The following is a 21,064-nucleotide window of genomic DNA, read 5'->3' on the forward strand; positions in this document are numbered from 1 at the left end:
CCCATGATCCAATCACCTCCCAGCTTGTCCCTTTCTCAACACTTGGGGATTATAGGGATTACAATTCGAGATAAGATTTGGGTGGGGATACAGTGGCAAACCACACCAACAGGCATGATCATGATAGTCCATTCTCACACTGCTATAAAGATGCTACAGCCCCGGGGTCTATCATGGGGAGGGGGGAGGGGTGAGGGGGGAGGGATTGCACTGGGAGTTATACCTGATGTAAATGACGAGTTGATGGGTGCTGATGAGTTGATGGGTGCAGCACAGCAACATGGCACAAGTATACATATGTAACAAACCTGCACATTATGCACATGTACCCTAGAACTTAAAGTATAATAATAATAAAAAATAAAAAATAAAAAAAAAAGATGCTACAGCCTCAAACTCTTGGACTCAAGGGATCCTCATGCTTCAGTCTCCCAACTAGCTGGGACTACAGGCATGTACCACCACACCCAGCTTAACTGTAAGTTTATATAATTTAATTTAATTTTATATGTTTAATAATGGCCATGTTCATCAAGCACCTCACAAGCTTTCTGAAAATCTATTTTTTATTTTTATTTAAAAAATATTTTTGTAGACATGAGGTCTCGCTATATTGCCCAGACTGTTTTCAAACTCTTGGCCTCAAAGATTCTCCCACCTAGGCCTCCACAAGTGGTAGGGTTACAGGCGTGCCACTGTGCCCATCCAGATTCCTGAAAATTTAACAGTTTTATTAATTGGTACATGCTGGTTCAAGCACACACCACTGGGAATAGTTTTGAGGAGGACAGTTGAGTGCTGGGGAAAGGAAGGAAGAAAACAGTGAGGATAAAGAACAAGCTCACATATCCCACCAACTTTTATTACCTGATCCCCATGGGGAGGCCCATCAGAGAGTGCCTATGACCTGTTACAATGAACTCTAAAAACACTTCCCTACTCTTTCAAGTCTCCCTGTGAGCATTGGTTACATTTCCAGTGTCCCATTCTTATAGTTTAACTCATGAAAGAGGGCGGGATCTTCCTTCTGCCAATACTAGTTCTTTCTCCTCAATGAAAAGTTAGACACAAACTCTAAAATAAAGGCAACTCCCAGAATACAACACAGCCCCAGTTAAATTAAAAAGCCTTTTATCCAAGAGACAGGCAATAACAAATGCTGACAAGGATGTGGAGACAAGGGAACCCTTGTACACTGTTGGTGGGACTATAAGTTAGTACAACCACTGTGGAGAATGGTTTGAAGGTTCCTCACAAAACTAAAAATAGAGCTACCATATGATTCACAATCTCACTGCTCGGTGTACACCTAAAAGAAAAGAAATCAGTATATTGAAGAGATATCTGTATTCTCATGTTTATTACAGCACTGTTCACAATATCCAAGGTTGGAAGCAACCTAAGTGTCTATCACAGATGAGTGAATAAAGAAAATGTGTTACATATACACAATGGAGTACTATTCAACTAAAAAAGAATTAGATCCTGTCATTTGCAACGATGTGGATGGAACTGAAGATCATTATGTTAAGTGAAATAAGCCAGGTACAGACAGACAAACTTCACACGTTCTCACTTGTGGGAGGTAAAAAGTAAAACAATTGAACTTGTGGACAGAGAGTAGAAGGATGGTTACCAGAGGCTGAAGGGTAGTGGGGGTTGGGGAAGAAGTGGGGATGGTTAATGGGTACAAAAAAATAGAAAGAATGAATAAGAACTAGTATTTGATAACACGACAGTGTGACTATAGTCAATAATAATTTAATTGCACATTTAAAAATAACTGAAAGTATAATTGCATTGTTTGTAACACAAAGGATAAATGTTTGAGGTGATGGATACCCCGTTTACCCTGTGTGATTATTACACATTGCATGCCTCTATCAACATATCTCATATACCCCATACATCTATATATATATATATACTGACTATGTACACACAGACATTAAAAATTAGGAGAAAACAAACACAACAAGGAGACTGAGCTGGAAGGATGGAGCTCTGGGATAGATTTGTCCTACATCCCTGCCTGGGAAGGAATCCACACACATGTGAGAAGACAAACTAGGAGCATGGGACACTAAATTATACCACATTGCACTCATTGGGGTCACAGGGTTTCTTCCAAGTGACCCGCACTTGCCCATCCCATCTCTCTGTGACAGTGGCACCCGCACCAGACTACATGTTGAGGTGTTATCTGAAATTATGAAATAAAACAGAAGTAAGAGGTCTATGAGCTCATCAAAATGCAGTCATCTAAGTTCAGCTGTGAACTGCCAAATTTGAGGAGTGATCTGACAAAACATCTTTTCTTTGCAATTCAAGAAGACTTACCGGAGAGAACTGCTCAGATAATCTGCAACATCCGGTTCCTGGAGGCAGCTAAGGAATGAAGCAGGAGTGCATGTTTCTGCCCAAAGCCGGGGTTTGGCCGAGGTGACTACACATCCCCTTTCCTGGCTCCCATAGGCTGAGTGCCTGGCTTCTTGAGAAGCCTGCTTCTTGAGAAGAAAAAAGTGATTTAAAGCCTCATGGGAGATGAGCAATCCTCAAGACACAAGCAGAAAAAGTCCCGGTGATACAGGAAGCGAGTTCAGGAACCTGCTGGTTCCTGATACATAAATTAGACAGCAGAGGCAGCACTGCATGACACGAAGCTCGCTCTGCCTAGCGTCTGTGAGCAGCTGCCAGGCTCTGACCAGGACCCCTTCCTTCTCCTCACTGGCTGATGGATCCCAAGGGGCTCCTCTCCTTGACCTTTGTGCTATTTCTCTCCCTGGCTTTTGGGGCAAGCTATGGAACAGGTGAGTGTTCATCTGCCTGATGGTTTGAGTCCCACGTTAGCTGCCTGGAATCAGCGTATCTTCGTGGATGGAGAGAAGGTGCAGGGCTGGGGATTGTGTTTGGTCACTCTTCCTTACGGACTGGCTGTCAGTTTCAACTGCCTCTTTCAAAGAGGAAGGAACATTATGAGTTCCTGGGCCCTTGGGTTTCCAAGACTCAAGCCCACCAACCCCTTTTCCAAGGAAATGAGGAGCTCTAAGCCAAAGGCTCCAGTCACTTCTCTGACCAGTCTTAGGGTGACAGGCTCTGGTAGAAGTCCTGGTTGAGTGGTTGGTTTTACATGGGCATTTTTCTGGCAAAGATCCAGCCTAGAGAGACTGAGCTGGATGGAGTGAGCTCTGGGAGATGATTTGCCCTACATCCCTGCCCTAGGAGGGAATCTGTGCCCATGCAGGCTGACAAACCAGGAGCATGGGTCAACAGAAAGCATTGGCTAGAATGGGAAGAGAGAGTAGAAGTGAAAACTCCAGGCTTTTGGCTAATAACCAGCAGTGACCACAGTGCGGTCATACTGGTGTGTATTTTCTTGGAAGAGAAGGTCCAAGAAAGCAAGAGGGAAGAAGTTGGGATTTCTGGAGCCTAGGGCTGGTTACAGTATGTGGGAAATGCAAATTGGGGACCCTCAGAGAGTAGCTCCAGCAGGAAGGCCAGACAAGGGCTACCTTTGGATCTGGACTCTGTTCCTGTCTTTCTGGATATCTTCTTCCCAAGGCAGGCTCTTGCTTTCTGTTTAGAAATATCAGGGCTATGAGAAAAGGTATTTGAGAAAGAAAAAGGCAAGCAAGAAGTGGACTTTGGACTGCCTGTGTGAGTGGGGTGAGAATCTCTTTCTGCTTATTTATTTAGACTGTGGGAGGTAGCCTGGAGTAGAAGAGGTGGCATTACGGACACGGGGGGAAATCCTGAGGCCCAGGGTGTTTTAAGCTTGGGGTTTTCAAGACCGCAAATCCAATATGGACTTTTCCAGGAAAAGCACCGAGATATACCAGGGATGTGGGGGTGCTGCACAATGGATGTGTCTTTTACCAGACAGCCAGATGAACAGGGCTTGCTCAGCCACTTCCTTTTGGAATCTGCAGACCCATGGGTCATACTTCCCAAGGTCTAGGAGAGACAGAACTGAGCTCAGGGCTCAGAAAACCAAACTGAACCACTTTAAGTGGTCACAGGGAAAGCCACGCTTCCCTCGTTGCAACCAATTTGTGACTGCACCATTTTTGGAGCACTTCTTGGTGACTGTAAGGAGTGATGGTGCTGAACTGTGAGCTGGACTTTTCCATCTCCGTGCTTGCTAGCCTCTTGGCCAGCCTGGTTGGACTTTTCCATCTCTGTGCTTGCTAGCCTCTTGGCCAGCCTGGCCCATAGCATCTTAGGCACTGCTGACCAATAGCTGGTCCTATTGAGGCTTTGGAAGTCACCGGTCAGGGAGAAGCAGCCCAGCCCCACAAGGCAAGTCTATCCAGTCGGAGGCTGCTCACTTCATTGCATGTTTTCTTCTTTGAATCTTCACAAAAGCTTTTCAGTGTTTTTATTTTTAAATACACACCCTTTTGTGAAGCCCCAATAAAACCCAGGCAGAAATGCTTTGCAAATGCGGCAGGTTAGTCATGACAGATTTGCCCAAGCAAGAAGCTTGATACTTGTAAAACTGGCACCCACTCCCATTCTCATTTCTACTCAGCTCAACTTCTAATTCCCAGTCAGAATTGTAAAAATCAAAAAGTCCACATGTCCCTTCCCCAAGTAAAGTGAATTTTTCATTTCCCCCAATGAGATTTGTTTTAATAGACTTTATTTTTTAGAGCAGTTTTAGGTTCACAGCAAAGTTGGACAGAAAGAACAGAGATTTCCCATATACCCTCTGCCCCATATATGCATAGCCTCCCCTGTTATCAATATCCCCCACCAGGGTGGTACATTTGTTATAATTGATGACTTTACCTCAGTGAGTTTTTTTATTCCTCCATGCAGGTCCTCCGCACCCCCTTCACACACTTTGGGGGAAGGTGAGGGACAAGTGCGTGGGTTCTAGACTTGGCCTAACCTTGTATGTTCAGTGGCCCATTCTATCCCAAGATGTCAATCTAGGCACTTCTATTTCTCAAAAATGTTAATACTGTGATGTCATGTGATGCTGTCACTTTCATTGTCTCCCTCACTGGACTGGAAATCAGAGTATCAGGGCTAATTGTTTTTATCCATAGATTGACTTTGAATGATCCCATTCAGCAGCTATTAAGGACAAATGATGTGGCTGCCACATCATTTGTCAAGGGTGCAAGGGTGCAAGGTGTGGGGAAAACAAAATGAACAACAGCCACTGTGCAGCACCTGATACTGTTTCTGTACTGAAAGCCTGTACACAAATGTTTGTTGAGTGAATAATATTAGTATATACTGCATACTCGCTTTATACCAGGCACTGTTCTAAATGCTTTATGTGTGTCAGTCATTTCATTTTCACACCAAGCCTATAAGATATGTATGTATTATTGGTACCATTAAAACTTTATAAATGGGGAAAGGGGCACAGAGTAGTTTAGCAATTTCTCTGTGCTCACATAGCCATCTGACTCCAGAGGCCTCAATGAGTGAAACTGGACAAGCCCATGTTTGGGAAGCAGGGGTGGGGAGAATGCCACAATTTGTATCCAGATTCCATGGTAAAAATTAGAATGTGCTATCTATAATTGAAAAATATGAGTGGAATTGAATTGAGATAAATTGAAGTATAGAAATGTTCAAAAGGTGAGAGACTGATAAAAATTATAGAAGAATGTAGAGGGCATATAAGAAGTATTTGACCTGTAATTTGGAAAATGAAAACGTTTTTTCATCATGCAAACATTCATTTAATTTTTTTTGTTAACCAGTTTGTTCATTGATTATCACATCTGTAAAACATGCCATGTCTATGAAACTTCACCAGTACACAAGAGTATTTAGTGAAGACTAATCTGCCCTCCATACCTCATGCTGGAGGCAACCACTGTGACCAGTTTCTTGTGTGTCTTTCCAAATGTATAGGTCTTCGTGTTTGATAGATCAGTAGGGTGACTATAGTTAACAATAATCTATTGTACATATCAAAATAGCTGGAAGAGAATAATTCAAATGTTCTTAGCATAAAGGAAAGAGAAATACTCAAGGTGATACATATCCCAATTACCCCGATTTGATCTTTACACAACATGTGAATGTATCAGATAGTGCTATGTGCCCTGAAAATATGTACATCTATTATGTATCAATTTTTTAACATGGCAGAGAAGAAATCAGAGACTTAAGGATAAAGAGGGTGGGGAAATAAAACTTTTCTGGACTTTTCAGTGTCCTGGTGAAGAACACTAGCTTCCTGACACTTTTTTCATACCATGAGAATTAAATCTGTAGTCATTTGTATAGGTAATTGCTCTGATCCAAATGAATAATAAAACTTTTCCCGAGAGGACCAAATGGTTACAGCCTGAACAAGGTCCCTAGGTAGAGCACCCAAGGTGCCGTGAAGCCTGGAGTCGCTATCTTCCTAAGCAGGCCAGCACAAGCTTGTGCCTTCATTTTGCAACATGCAAGAAGGAATGAGCCCCAGAATTTGAGACAAGTCCCAGGACTTGCCATAAAAGCCAAGACATGTAAGGGACTATCTGGCTCCTGGAGAGATTTATTTACCTATCAAAGTGTTGGAATAAGGAGCAGACCTTTAAGAAGGGCAGGGAGGATTGCTGCCTCCTTCCCCTTTTATAGGTAGAGAAAATAATTTGTCCGTATTTCTTACCTATGGAGCGTCTGGTTACTCACATAAAACAATTGACCTTGCTCTTATCACATCATCCTACGGGGAAGCGGGGGCCAAAGAATTTACTATTTACTGTGAGTCATTTAATAAGAAATTTGAATCTAATCCAGACTATCTCATGTGCACATTTGGGATAAAGTTAATAAAAATGAATATTAAAAACTTAGCCCCAAATAAATAGGTCTGATGGGTTTGATTTTTATGGAACTTGAGAAGGAGTATTCCAGGAGGAGGCACAAATGCAGAGGTAAAGGGTTTCAAGTGTTCAGGGGAAATGGCAAGTTGTCTGTTGTACCTGAAACCTAGGGTTTATATTTAAGGCACTTCCATGTCCTCAGCTGGCAAGTGGGGAAAAGGGTCCCCACCACTTTCCTCCATAACATACCTCTTAGGGATGTTATAAAGGCAAATCAGAGTACATTCCAATTTTGGTAGGAGGAGAACTTGGACTCTGTGTTGTCATTTGCTCATTCGTTCATTCATCCATTCCTTTTTATTAATTCACTTGGGTAACAAGGATTTACTGAGCTCCTACTATGTCCCAGGGGGGGTGTTAGGGATACTGCAGTGAATAAAACAGACACAGTCCGTACTCTTGGAAGCTTATAAGAGTAAGGGATTACAGGCATTGAACCAGAATTGAACACATGATGAATGATATGAAGGAGTGCATTCGTCGTCCATTGGAAGCCTGTGGCTGGACAACCCAACCTAAGTCAGGAGTCAGGAAAGTCTTCCCTACGAAAGACATGTCAAAATGGAGACCAGAAAGATGGAAGTTGTTAGCTAGGCAAATAAAGAGTGGTTCTAGGCTCTAAGGCTAGGGAAGGTACATGCTAATAGTATAAGATAGAATGACCCAGAAGTGCCAAAGAACAAAAATAGGACTTTGACTGATGGGGATACAGTTTAAAAAGCAAACACAGACAAGTTGTCTTTTTTTTCTGAGCCTAAATTTACCAAAACAACTGTAGAGTCCATAAGTTCTGTTCCTTCTGTTCCTGAAAGAATGCTGTAGCAAGGTGCTAAAAGCACATATGAAAGTATCAGGGCTAGGCAAAAAAACATGATACAATAAAACAAAAAGGGTTATCATTAGGTAGAAGCCCATGTTGTGAGAGGGTTGGCTAAATCATACTATTAATAATTTTTGACCAAACTCCATAGGCCCATGTGAATCACTCATTTTTCGAAGTAGAATTGCCCGTGAAGGAAACTGAGTTGGTGTTAACAGCTACAAATGTTTCCTCCCAGACTCTTTTAGCAAACAAGGGCTGGCTGAATCACAGACACACTGGAAAACACTCATCAGGCAGCAGGATGTTTCAGGAGCAGGGACGCCACTTGAGGGGTTTTACGAACCACTTTAAAGCCCCCACTTATTTTTCCACCTTATGCTTAGGTGAGGGTGATCTCAAGTACCCCCTCCAGACCCCGACACACACACACTCAGGTGTTGCGTCATCATTCTTTATGTGGGTTGTGGGGTATAAGGGTCTCTTCCTGATGAAGTTTTGGTTCCACTCCTCATGACTGAGTGTGCATAAGCCACTCAGTCTCTCTCATCTACCCCTTCCCCTTTCCTCTTCCTCTTTCTCCATTTTCTTTCTTTGATGTTTTTCTTTGATTTCTTTTATTTTTTTGGTTATTCACTACCTCTCTTATATCCCTCTTTCTCCTCCCCCAACCAACTCCAAGTTCTGAAAGCAATCATGGTGCAAAGGGTGTGCAGGGTTAGGGGGGAAGGGGTGCATGGGAGCCATTTTAGGGAGTGGTGGCGATGGGTTATGGTCTGAAAATGGAATTTTTTAATTCTTTTTTTCTCCCCTATCAAAGTTGGTCTTTAAAAATCAACACTATGCTAGCAATTCTTAATCTTGTTTTGAATCTCAGATCCCTTTAAGAGATGGCATTTATGGATGAGCTCCCAGAAAAATATACATATGCTCATCTACACAACTTTTTATACAGAAGTTTGGAAGTTCATTCTTGCACATATGGCTGTAAATTTTTTCCCATTTCTTTATACTTAGAAGTTTAGGTTCAGGACTCAAGTTACTCTCTTAAGTACTGTGCCTACAATTCAGGTATGCGGCCACCAACGGGGTCACATGATCTAGACAGTCAGGCATCCACAAGTGTGGTTGAAAGAAAATCCAACATGCTTCCCAGTTTATTGATGTAAAAACAACCACCACCACATTAACTATAATGTTCCTCATGTCATCAAGCAGCAGGGGAGAGCACTCTGTTTTAAGCTTAATATATTAGCAATATTTTAAAAAACAAGTGCCTAATTGCCTTTCTCACTTTTCCTCAACAATTATGAATTTCAATCACTCTAATCCAGATTTTAGCCCAGATAGACTACTTTTTCTTCTTCCCCAGTCATTGAATCTCCAGTCTACTACTAGCTGAGCCCTTTACTGAAAGACATTGGGATTTCAGGGTATTTTGGTAACAAGAATATTTGAGCCAGTGTGTCCAATTTTCCAGTATCTCATCTTAGCCACAAGTCAGTTGTGAAAGAGTCTCTTCTAGGTAGCTGCATTACTTAAGCTGATGGTTCTATTTTACTCTCTGACTTTCTTATCAGCTAGAACAATCTATGCTCTCTTTGAGTCATGGACTCCTTCTTTTATGAACACTAACTTATGGTTAAGTTCAGATATATATATATATCTGAACTTATAAACTTATATGTATCTGAACCTAAATAAGAGGCTTTGGTCAGGTAATACGGTTTTCAGCATTCATAAATTGAACAGATATTTATTAAATGCCTCCTATGTGCTAAGCGCATAGTACCTCTTTGTAGGTCCTGGGGTCAAAATAATGAACAAAATGAAGTTCTTCCTCTTGAGGCTTTTGCATTTTAGTGGGAGAGACAAAAATAAAACAAAAAAATATATATACAGTATAATATAAGGCAGTGATAAGTGCAGAAAGAAACAGAAAGTTATTTTAGATACATGGTCAGAGGAGGCCTCTTGGAGGAGATACTGTTTGGAGCAGATACCTAAAATAAAGTGAAAGAATGAGCTATCCAGGTATGGAAGGGAAGAAATTCTCCAGCGAGAGGAACAGCAAAAGCAAAAGTTCTGACACAGGAATGTTCTTGGTGGGTTTAAGAAGCAGCCAGGAGCCAGTGTGACTGTAGCACAGTGAGCAAAGAGGAGGGCAGGAAATGGAGTTGGAACAGTGCCAGGGACTGGGTATGCAGGGCCTTTGAAGCCTTATCAATAGTGGACTATGGTTTTATTCTATCAGTGCTGGAAAGCCATAGAAATTTAAAAGCAGGAGAGAGACAAAATAGGACATGGTTTTTAAAAATTACTCTATCAGGGAGATCAGCTGGAAGAAGACGGCAGTACCAGGCCTGGGATGATGGTGGTGGAAATGCAGGAGGTGCGAAGGGTTCAGATACCAGACATATTTTGAAGTCAGAGCCAGGAGGATTTGCTGTTAAAATGAGTGTGGAGTATGGCTGGGCACAGTGGCTCATGCCTGTAATACCAGCACTTTGGGAGACGGAGGCGGGCAGATCACTTGAGGTCAGGAGTTCGAAGTCAGCCTGGCCAACATGGTGAAACCCCATCTCTACTAAAAATATAAAAAATTAGCCAGGCGTGGTGGCAGGCGCCTGTAATCCCAGCTACGCAGGAGGCTGAGGCAAGAGACTTGCTTGAGCCTGGGAGGCAGAGGTTGCAGTGAGCCAAGATTGCAACATTGTACTCCAGCCTGGGTGACAAAGCAAGACTCGGACTCAAAGAAAAAAAAAAATTGAGTTTGGAGTATGCAAGAACGAAAGGAGTCAAGGATGTTTCCAATGTTTTGGCCTGAGAAATTGGCTGAATTATAATGTTTGCAGAAGGTGTTTTGGAACCAAGAGTTTGTTTGCTAAGTTTGAAATGCCCTTTAGACCTCCAAGTCCTATCTTGTGTAGGCAGTTGGGAGTGCAGTGAAGGGTTTGGTTGGGAGATATAACTCTGTAGCATCCCAGAAATATGTCAGACTGTGCAGTTGGGTGAGAAACTGGATTGGTGTGGATGAGAATGAGAACTCTGAGAACTGGGATGCTCCAGTATTTAGAGGTCCGGAAGAACAGAAGGCTCCTGCCAAGAAGACTGAGCAGAGGCAGCTTATAGGATAGGTGAAAAACCGGGAGAGTATGGTGTTCCCTGATCCAAATGATGACAGCGTTTCAAGGAGGGATGGATGAACTATGTCAAGTACCCCTGAGAAAGCAGGTAAGATAGGAACTTTGACTTGGCTTCGTGGAGTAGACAGTGACCTTGACAAAGGTGGGTCCAGCGAGCAGTAGGAAAGAACACCTGTTTATAGTGGGTCCAAGGGAAAATGGGTCTGGAAATGGGAAAATAAGCTATAAACACACATTAAAGCACTTTACTGAAAAGGAAAACAGAAATGGAGAGGTAGCTGGGGATGGACCTGGGATCAGGGGAGATATTTTTAATATAAAGGAAACTACAAGTTTATATGTTGTGTATTGATGGAAATAACCTAGTAAAAAAAAAACCTGATAATGTGAGGGATGGAGGCAATTGCCGAAACAAAGCTTTGAAGTAGGTGAGTGCTCCATGGGGGAAGAGGCTCCACTTGCGTGGGAATGTAGACCATCCATCCAAGTAGGTAAGTTGAGTTAGTGGTGGTAATAAATGGAAGTTCTCTTTTCGTTTCTTCATTTTATTTTTCGGTGAAACAAAAAGCAAAGTCGTCACATGAGAGAGGAGGGGGAAAGGCAGGTTGTGGGTTTGAGGAGAGAGGAGGTGTGAAATAATCAGCAGTAGGATCCCTTATAGTGGTTTGAAAGGCTCTTTTTTTTTTTTTTTTTTTAAATCTTGTTGGCTCAGCTTTTTTGAAAGAGAAAAATACAGTAATATCTCACTGTCGACATTATTAACTAGCTCAGGGTGTTTTAGAGAGAGAGAATTCCACAGTTTGAACACTGGGCTTACCCTTTCTTGACTCCACATTCCTCAGATTTTTCTGTTTTCCTCATGATCTGAAATGGTTCCTGGGCTCATGAGCTCAGATTCACTTTCCTTTGCTCTCCGTCCTTCATCCTGTATATTCAATGGTGGAATAAAACCCTGGTAGAGGAATTAACAGACCTGAATTCTAGTCCTGACTCCCACTGACTAGTCAGGGAAGCCATTTAACTTCTCTGTGCTTTTTAGATGCCTGAACCTTAAATCTGAGTTGATAAAGACCCAGTGCTCTAGTTACTCTATACAACTCTATCCTAAGTAATTTTAAGCTGTCTACTGACAGTTTTGAAATATTGAGAATATAGTAGGGATCCTCATGGCAGTCTTCAAAGACCATGAAGGACTTGGCAGCCCCAGGGATAGCCCAAGAGGAAGGGGGAGAGCCTCCAGTCTGTCCTTCCTGTTCTGCTGACACGATGTTATCTAAAGGCCTTAATAATAAGGGACTCTCTTCTCCTCCCTCCCACAGGTGGGCGCATGATGAACTGCCCAAAGATCCTCCGGCAGTTGGGAAGCAAAGTGCTGCTGCCCCTGACACATGAAAGGATAAATAAGAGCATGAACAAAAGCATCCACATTGTCGTCACAATGGCAAAATCACTGGAGAACAGTGTCGAGAACAAAATAGTGTCTCTTGATCCATCCGAAGCAGGCCCTCCACGTTACCTAGGAGATCGCTACAAGTTTTATCTGGAGAATCTCACCCTGGGGATCCGGGAAAGCAGGAAGGAAGATGAGGGATGGTACCTTATGACCCTGGAGAAAAACGTTTCAGTTCAGCGCTTTTGCCTGCAGTTGAGGCTTTATGGTAATAATGGCGGCTTCCCCAGTCCACACTAAAGGGCCAAGGTGCTCCTTTGACCAAGAATTCAGGTCTCTCTTAAAAGCAAAGGTATTCAGAGTTGGAAGTAACTATAATGATCTTCTAGTTTGACGGTATTTAAACCTGCTGCATGGAAGACGTTTTAAAGGTTGAAATTGTTTTTTTTTTTTCCAAATTGCACATTGATGATAGCTGATTAAGCATTAGTTACTCTTACTCCCATTTCCCAAAGGAAAGGGGCCCAGCTACCTGTGGGCTGGAGGGCCTATAGCCCCAAGAATCTTGATTTGCAAGTAATATTTTATTTGAAAACAGAATTTTTTTTCTGATTAAAAGAAATTGAATATCACAGATCAAACCCAGTCTCTCATACGTGAAGACAGTGAAATCTAACTAGAAGTGGTTAGCCCATTTACACACATTTGTGTAGGTGTTTCACTGCAATGGGGGTTCTGAATAAAGAAGGCTAAAATTCAGCCCACATACCACTTGTTAAGCCCTACATTCTGGCACCAGATCACACCTACCTGGTGGAAGAAGTGCCTTTTGGCATTTAAACAAAGGCTTTGGTTATAAAGTCTCTTAGTTGCTGTACTTAAACTAGGAACCAAGTCCACCTGAATCCAAGGCCAGTGCTTTTTTGAGCCTCTTTAACTACCAGTCCCTCTTGAGTGCACCCAGGGATTGCATCTCTTAGGCCCAGAGGCTCATCTGAATTCCCAGGGATCCTGATAGCCATGTGAGGCTTTCCTGCTTCTTCAAAATGACTTCCTTATCTCTGGGGATGGGACAGGAATTCCCAGCTAACCAACATTTCTTTGAAATTCTCAAATTTCTAGAGGGAAGGCAGCAATACTTTCACCAGTCCTCCCTCGCCCCAGCATTCCCTTTCCTTCAAACAGTGCCTGCGGAATTCCCATGGCCCTCCCCCAGGTACCTGAGAGTCACTTCCAGCAGTGACTCCAGGGCAAGACTGCCATGAGCATGGAGGCTGCACAGGATGCATTTTCCAAAGCGGTGTGGATTCCAGACATTCCATCCTTTGGTTCCTATGTTACCTGTTTTTGTCACAGTTTGTGATCAAATTCTTACTTTGGAAAATGTGGTCTCTGCAACCATGGCATTGTTTTCAAGCCAAAGGAAGAGTTTGGATTTTGAAGTCAGATAGACCTAGGTTCAGATCTTAACTTGGCCACTTAGAAGCTGTGAGATGTAAGACATTCCACCTCCCTGGGACTTGGCTTTCTCATCTATAAAATGGGAATAATTACAACTAGAGTTATAATTGTTGAGAAGACTAAAAAAGATGATGAATGTGAAACACCAGCACTGCTCTTGTCCTATAATAATAGTTGCTAAATAAGCAAGAGTTTACCTTTCATCTGGCCTATTTCATGGCCTTAGAGTGGGATAGATTGATGAGGCCTATGGTTATACTTGAGGACCTATCCCTATCTCAGACACACAAAAGCACTTACTACACACCCACTCACTCACCCATGCGCATGTGTGTGTGCGCGCGCACACACACACACACACACCCTCCCACACACATCTGTATAGATGAAATCTCACCGCTAAAAAGTCATTCTTTTAGGTCTAGGAAGTAACAACGTAAGTCAACTAAAAACTATGGTGGCTTAGTTGACAGCAAACTCCATTGATAGGAGACAGGAGAATAGCAACCTAGGTCAAGAACAGCAGGAAGGGTGAGTGAAGCCCTAACAATATTGGTAGAAAGGGCCTAAAAAGCAGATTCTTATTTTATCCCAAGGTGGTCTTAGAAAGGATGTAGTGGTGCATGATGGACAGTGTAAAGCAATAGATTTCCCACTAGAAATAAATCACACTGAGGGGGAGGGAAAATGCCATTAGGCTGTACTTTGTTCTAACAAAAAGGTCAAGTGAGAATTCCCAGGGGTTCATTTCAGTGATGGCTGCCTTCCTCCCACTCCTGACAGAGCAGGTCTCCACTCCAGAAATTAAAGTGTTAAACAAGACCCAGGAGAACGGGACCTGCACCTTGATACTGGGCTGCACAGTGGAGAAGGGGGACCATGTGGCTTACAGCTGGAGTGAAAAGGCGGGCACCCACCCACTGCACCCAGCCAACAGCTCCCACCTCCTGTCCCTCACCCTCGGCCCCCAGCATGCTGACAATATCTATATCTGCACTGTGAGCAACGCCATCAGCAACAATTCCCAGACCTTCAGCCCGTGGCCCAGATGCAGGACAGACCACTCAGGTGAGTACACTGGTGGCAGCCTGTGTGCCACCTGACCCAATTGCTCCCCAGTCATGGCATTCACCTTAGTAACAATTTTCTTTATAGTTTGCAAAAGTTTACCATGTGCATTTAGTGAGCTCACTCTCATATTGACTAGGGTGGCATTATTATGCTCATTTCACAGTTGATGAAACCAACAGGAGGTGATAGAGCCAGAGCCAGAGCCTAAGTCTCCAAGGCGTAGCCTTCTCTGCCTCTTGCTTTGGCTCCAACCTGCAAGGTTGGCTGGGTGAGGGAGTGCAGGTGGGCGGGCCTGGCTCCCAAGTCTATGTTCCACTAATGCTGGGGCAGCTCTACACCATCAATTAGTATTTATTGATCACCTACCTGGTTAGAAATTGTGAATAAATATGATATGTGATCTCTCCTCTCTAACAATTCATTGTAAAGATAAGATGTAAAACATGTGCTTAATAATGAAACACAGGATATAGTTAAGGACCTCGTTTTATGGAATAGACTGTGAATCCCATAGCAGGACCAGGGGAGTCAGAAAGAGAGACTAAGACCTGGACTGTGAAGTTTGAAGAATAATAAGTTGCATAGTGCTTCATCATTAGCAAAACACTCTCAACTGTATAATCTCTTTTGATCCTCACAATAACCTTGCCAGATAGGTGTTATTCTACTTTCATTTTACAGATAAGGAAAGTGACATTCATAGCATTTAAGTACCCTCCTCAAGTTTCTTTGGCTTGTAAATAGTGCAGTTAACCCCTAAACCTACATCTTCTGACTGTTCTTCCTCTAGAAAGAAAAGCATCATTATTCTGTCAGCAAAAGGAAGACAGAACTTATTAAGTAAGCCCATTTAACCACTTGGATACAGAATAGAACACAGGCCCTTTTTACTAACAGATCTTGTGTCCCTGCCTCAGGCAGGTTCAGGGACAGTAAGACCAGGGTGCTTGCTCTGCAAGGCATTTCTTAAACCCTGACATTCTCCTCTCTGCATCCACTGGGGGGTACATAGGAATCGTTCCAACGGGTCTTCTGTCTACAGTAGCCATGGCGTCCATGTGGAGGGCTTTCCCAGGTGGTCGTGGTTGAGGGACAGGGGAATTCAGCCAAGTAATGCCCTTCCACATAGCACTGCCTGTCACAGAGACTCCCCCGGAGTATTCCCAGATGGACTGCTGGGAAAATCCCACCTGGCCTCCAGTGTGCCCCTGGGAGTTCTTGAATGAGTCTAACCCCCTGCATGTTTCCTCCCCAGACATTTCATAGCCAGAGTCCCCCGTCTGCTCACTTACTGGCTATGTCTGGCTGCTTGCCCACCTTGCATACAAACCACATTCAGAGGCTACCCCCCAGTTCAGAGCGCTCAGCCTACCCATAGTCATTTAGAAGGTGCTGGCAGGACAAGCAAGCAGTGCAGCATAGTGGGTGACTTACAGAATGTGGGCCTGGAAGTCCTAGGGCTAATGCTGCCCTTTCTACTTACAAGATCAAGTCCCTCTGCCCTTCTGAGATTTAGATTCTTCATCTCTAAATAACAACAACTGGTGGGTCTATGTTTACTATGTGCCAGTTACGTGGCATTTCAGTTAATCCTCACAGCAACAAAATAATATAGATAGTATTAGTATCCCCATTTCACAGATGAGGAAACAAAGCTATAACATGGTTAAGTAAGGTCACACACAGAGCAAGTGATGGAGCTAGACTTTCCGATTCTGGAAGCCTCATAGGCATTAGTGAAAGAGATAATGCACTTAAAATGCCTTATAAACCATAATGAAATGTAATTTTTATTTTAAAAACTACATAAATATAAAGTATTTTTTAATGTTAAATGAGGAAGCAGCAACCCTTACCTCAGCACAGCCATCTGTGGGTATAGCTGCCCTATTAGAGTACAAAGACAGGGCACTGAGTATTTTACCCTGGCCTATCCCAAAAAAGGGGCAGAACTTTCTTCATGCTCCTCAATGTAGTTTAAAAAGAATTTATTAGTGCATACCAAAGTGTTGGTGGACCATAAAGCTTACACTAAGGGCACTCAACTCAGAACGTTCTAAGAAAACATGTGAAGATGGACTTACCCATCTAAGCCACTCTGAGGACCAAGAATGCACCAGCAGGAACCAGATTTACTGAGTAGGAAGCAGGTTCTTGTCAGGAGTGGAGGGACAGGAAGCAGTAGAAACCTGGCACCATAGGAAGGGCCCTGTCAGGATCTTGGCTCAGTTTGTAAGAGAACTATCTAGCCGTTTCCCTCTCTTGGGTCTCCACAGTAAAATGAAAAGGGCGAACAAGTGAAGTCCCTCCCAGAGTCAACAGTCCTTGATTCAGTGTGTGTGTCAATAAGAACTGCAAATAGAGGCTTGCCACTGTGTATGAGTTTGCTAAGGCTGCTGTAACAAAGGACCACACACTGAGTGACTTAAACAATCAAAATGTGTTGGCTCTCAGTTCTGGAGGCTAGAAATCTAAAGTCAAGGTGTCAGCAGGATTGTTTTTCTCTGAGGGCTGTGAGAGAAAGATCTCTCCCAGGCCCCTCTCCCTCCCTGGCTTGTAAATGACTGTCTTCCCTTGTCTTTTCATATCATCTTCCCTCTATGTGTATTTCTGTGTCCAAATTTTCTCTTCTTATAAGGACACCAGTCATACTGGATTAGGGCCCACCTCTCTCAGTTTGCTAGGGCTGCCATAATAAAGTACAACAGATTGGGTGGTTTAAATAACAGAAATTTATTTTTCTCCCAGTTTTGGAGGCTGGAAGTTTGAGGTCAAGGTGTTGGTAGGTTTGGGGTCTTCTGAGGCCTCTCTCCTAAGCTTGCGTATGGCTACCTTCTCACTGTGTCCTCACCTGGTCTTTCCTTTGTGTGCTCACACCCCGGTCTCTCTCTCTTTTTCCTGGTGTCTGTGTGTCTAGATTTCCTCTTCTTATAAGGACGCCAGTCAGGTTAGATTAGGGACCACCCTAATGACCTCATTTTAACTTAATAACCTTTAAAGACCCTGCCTCTGAGGTCTTTGGCGTTAGAGCTTCAACATAGAAATTTGGGGGAGGGGAGATGCAATTCAACCCATAACATCACCCTAATGACCTCAGTTTTACTCAGTTAACTCTGTGAAGACCCTATGTCCAAATAAGGCCGTAGTTTAAGGAAATCAACATATGAATTTGGGGAAACACAATTCAACATGTAATACAAGTAGAGATGCCTCCTCCCCGCCCTGCCAGCCTGCAGGGATAGGTGACCAGACCTTCCCTGCCTCAGAACCAGATCACACAGCTGGTTTGTGGCCTGCCCTTCGCAGTATACCAGGTTGCCTAAATACTGAAAACAGAATTTTATTAGTACGTTGATTTGTGTTTGCAAATGAATAATGCATACTACCAATTCTTAAAACACTGCACTTAGTTTGACAAAACATTTACTGAAGCTCTACTATATTCCAGCATTGTGCTAGGGGCCAAGTACACAAAGATAAAAAAGACATGATCCTTTATTAACACTGTCTCGGGGGATTAGAGAGAGCATCCCAGAGGATGTGACATAAACTAGGTTTTAAAAATAAGTAGAAATTACCCAAGCTGATGAAAGACATTCCAGGCAGAGGCAGGAGCAGATACAGCTGGGTCTTGCTCTGTATTATCTTGTAGGTGATAGGAACTAATAAAGAGTTTTAGATAGAGGAGTGACACCATCAGACTTGCCTTTCAAAGAGAAACTCCAGTAGTATTGAGAACAGACGAGGGCAGGGAAGAAGGGGAAGAAAGAGAAACTAGTTCCTGGGGGCCATTATTGCAGTCATCCATCAAAATGATGAGACCCGAGCCAAAGCAGCAACTGTCAGTTAACAAAGACTTTTTTCCTAGGGCATACAAAGGGAAACCCCAGTCTTGGGATGAAAGGGTGGGGTCTGAGGGTTTATTAGAGGTTGCTTCGCCATCTGTCAACAGGACAGTGATATTAAGACATTTTTCATTTTCATTAATGAAAATCTCACAGCGGTTAATGATGTGATGAGACGGAATGCAATGTGATGTGAGCACTGTCTCTTGACAGGACTCACTTAAGTGAAACCATGCAAAAAGTTGTATGTTCCATGAAATCTTTTTCTTTAAGTGACATTTGTTCAGGTCATGCATTCATCCTTGTTCCAATTGCCATTCCAGTGTTTTAATGTCTATCATGATGAAGCATCTTTATTGCAAAGTCCAAATCCTAGGGTGCTCTGAAGTACTCTGGCTAGGTCATGTGAAGCCAGTGGATGTGGGTCAGCTCTGGACAGTGTGTGACTTGCTGCCGTCCTCAATGACTGTATTCTGAAATAGATATGGCTGTGCTAGAATGAAGGAATCTAAAAAGGAATGCCCCTGGAAGCTCATCTTGAAGAGAGGATCTTTTTCAGTAGATCAGCAAAACGCTGGCTCAGCACGTCTGAGTTAGCTCAGTAAAAGAAAAGGCTGACGCCTGCCAGTGAGCTCGGAGGCTTCCCCTTTCTAACAAGGTCATTTCTTCAAATAGGGAGTTCCCATTGTTTCCGAGTCACTTAGATGTTCCAAGCACAAAGACAGGTCTCTCTCTAGGGTCTTCCCAATTTAGCGAGCGTAGCAACAATGGTGGAAAGAAAAAACCGGAAAACTTCACACAGCCCAGAGCCTGGTAACGGGGCCACACCCGCTACAAGGGAAGCTGAGACACATCTCCTAGCTGAGCAGCTACACGCCCAGAAAATACTCATATTACCACGAAAGCATGAGCGAAATCGCACTGGAGCTAGTAGCCTCTGCAATACTGGTTATGAGGGATTTTTCTGGAAGCTGTGAACTCTGTAAAATGTTCACTTGGATGGCCCCAGAACTTAAATTAGTATATGGTTCACGAGCGTCCTTCCCCACCCCCAGTTCTGAATGGAAACTGACACGAGCAAGAATGTATCTCTTGAAGATGGCAGCCTTTGCTGACAGAACCACATGAAAGGCAGGAAGGAGATCCGGCATGCTCCCACCGTTAGGCTAACATCGCAGTATCTCTTGGGTGAACTACATTTGTTTCTCAGATTCTTTTTAGTTTTCTTCTTCATCTTCCCTAAAAAAACACAAAAAATAAGATTTGGGGACTTGAGAAGAGAGAGAGAGAGAGGGAGACGCTTTTGTGTTTCTGTGACAACAGACTTAAAGAGACAAGAAAAAAAAAAGCCCTCTGGCTTTTTCCTTGGAGGTGTGACTGTCTGCCAAGTTATCACGTTTAAACCACAGCCAATAGGTGGGGAGGGCCCAGGGTGGAGACTCCAGCAAAGTACTCTTCCCAAATGGCATGTGAGTTCTTGACCAGCCTGCTCAGTTGCCTCTAACAGCCTTGGGAGTAGGGGGAGTTCCAAACTTCTGGTTCAGAAATGTTCAGGTAGCATTTCTTTGTGAATGAAGGAGACAGGAGCTTGTGGACCCCAGGACAACTTTGATTTCTCAGCATCACCATCCAGAGAGGCCTCCCCACATGACTGAGCAAAGAGAAGAAGAGCTGGAGCTTCTGCCACAGGAAATGGTGGTTTGAAAATGGGAGCACAGGTGAAGTGCCGATGGCACAGACACACACTTGCCTCCTGGCTCCATCTTGTCACTGTAAAGTATAAGCCAAGTGGGTCACTGCTCCTTCCCTTTGATTCCTGCCTTGGGCCATTCAGCAGGTGACCCTGCATTCCTTCTGGTAATTTTTAAACAGAAAGGCACATGACAGTCTTTTTCCAGATCCATTTTTGTGGACTGTAATTTAATTTAACTTAGTTCATCGAGTGCATATTGAGTTCCTTCCTGCCCTATATTGTTTCAGGTGGAATGGAGGATACAAATAAAGAATAAGGTACAGGGCCCACCTTCATGGAATTTGCAATCAAAGTGGGACTTCTACATCTTACTAGGTAGAAAAATATAATATTTAAAGAAACACATTATAATCAAGGAACTGCTACTAGAATTCCTCTTCAAAAAGGAATCATATTTGTTTAGGATAGTACCTTAATAAATGCTAGAAGGCAGGTGGAGACCCCTGAGGAATCTGGGTGTGGGTTCCATGGCTCTGTATGAGAATGGAGGAAGATGATGCTTGTGCAGAAATGGGAAGAGAAAGAGAGGGTCTGAGCCTGCTGGGTGGTGAAAGCTGCCTGGTTCACAATGGAATTTGCTTCCTGGGAGCCTTCAATCTTCAGTAGAGAACTTAAGCCCACAAAATTGCTGGTGTAGGTTTTTTAAAAAAAGTTTTTTGGTTTGTTTGTGGAAACTGATCGTATTAGTCTGTTCTCATCCTCCCAATAAAGACATACTTGAGACTGGAGGATTTAT

General features: G+C 43.2%; 1 protein-coding gene across 2 annotated transcripts in view; it reads left to right on the forward strand.

Moving 5' to 3' along the window:
• Positions 1–2,144: 2,144 nt before the first annotated feature.
• Positions 2,145–21,064, forward strand: part of SLAMF1 (signaling lymphocytic activation molecule family member 1) — a 37,422-nt gene continuing 18,502 nt past the window's right edge. For both annotated transcript variants that reach the window (XR_001004590.1, XM_011967256.1), the window contains exons 1-3: positions 2,145–2,810; positions 12,128–12,466; positions 14,443–14,727. Coding sequence is in view for 1 of the 2 variants with exons in the window: in XM_011967256.1 (XP_011822646.1) it covers positions 2,735–2,810; positions 12,128–12,466; positions 14,443–14,727 (700 nt within the window). In the remaining variant the exon portion in view is untranslated. The remainder of the gene's footprint in view (positions 2,811–12,127; positions 12,467–14,442; positions 14,728–21,064) is intronic.

Source organism: Mandrillus leucophaeus, unplaced genomic scaffold (assembly GCF_000951045.1).
Source record: "Mandrillus leucophaeus isolate KB7577 unplaced genomic scaffold, Mleu.le_1.0 Scaffold1195, whole genome shotgun sequence".
NCBI classification, from domain to species: Eukaryota; Metazoa; Chordata; class Mammalia; order Primates; family Cercopithecidae; genus Mandrillus; species Mandrillus leucophaeus.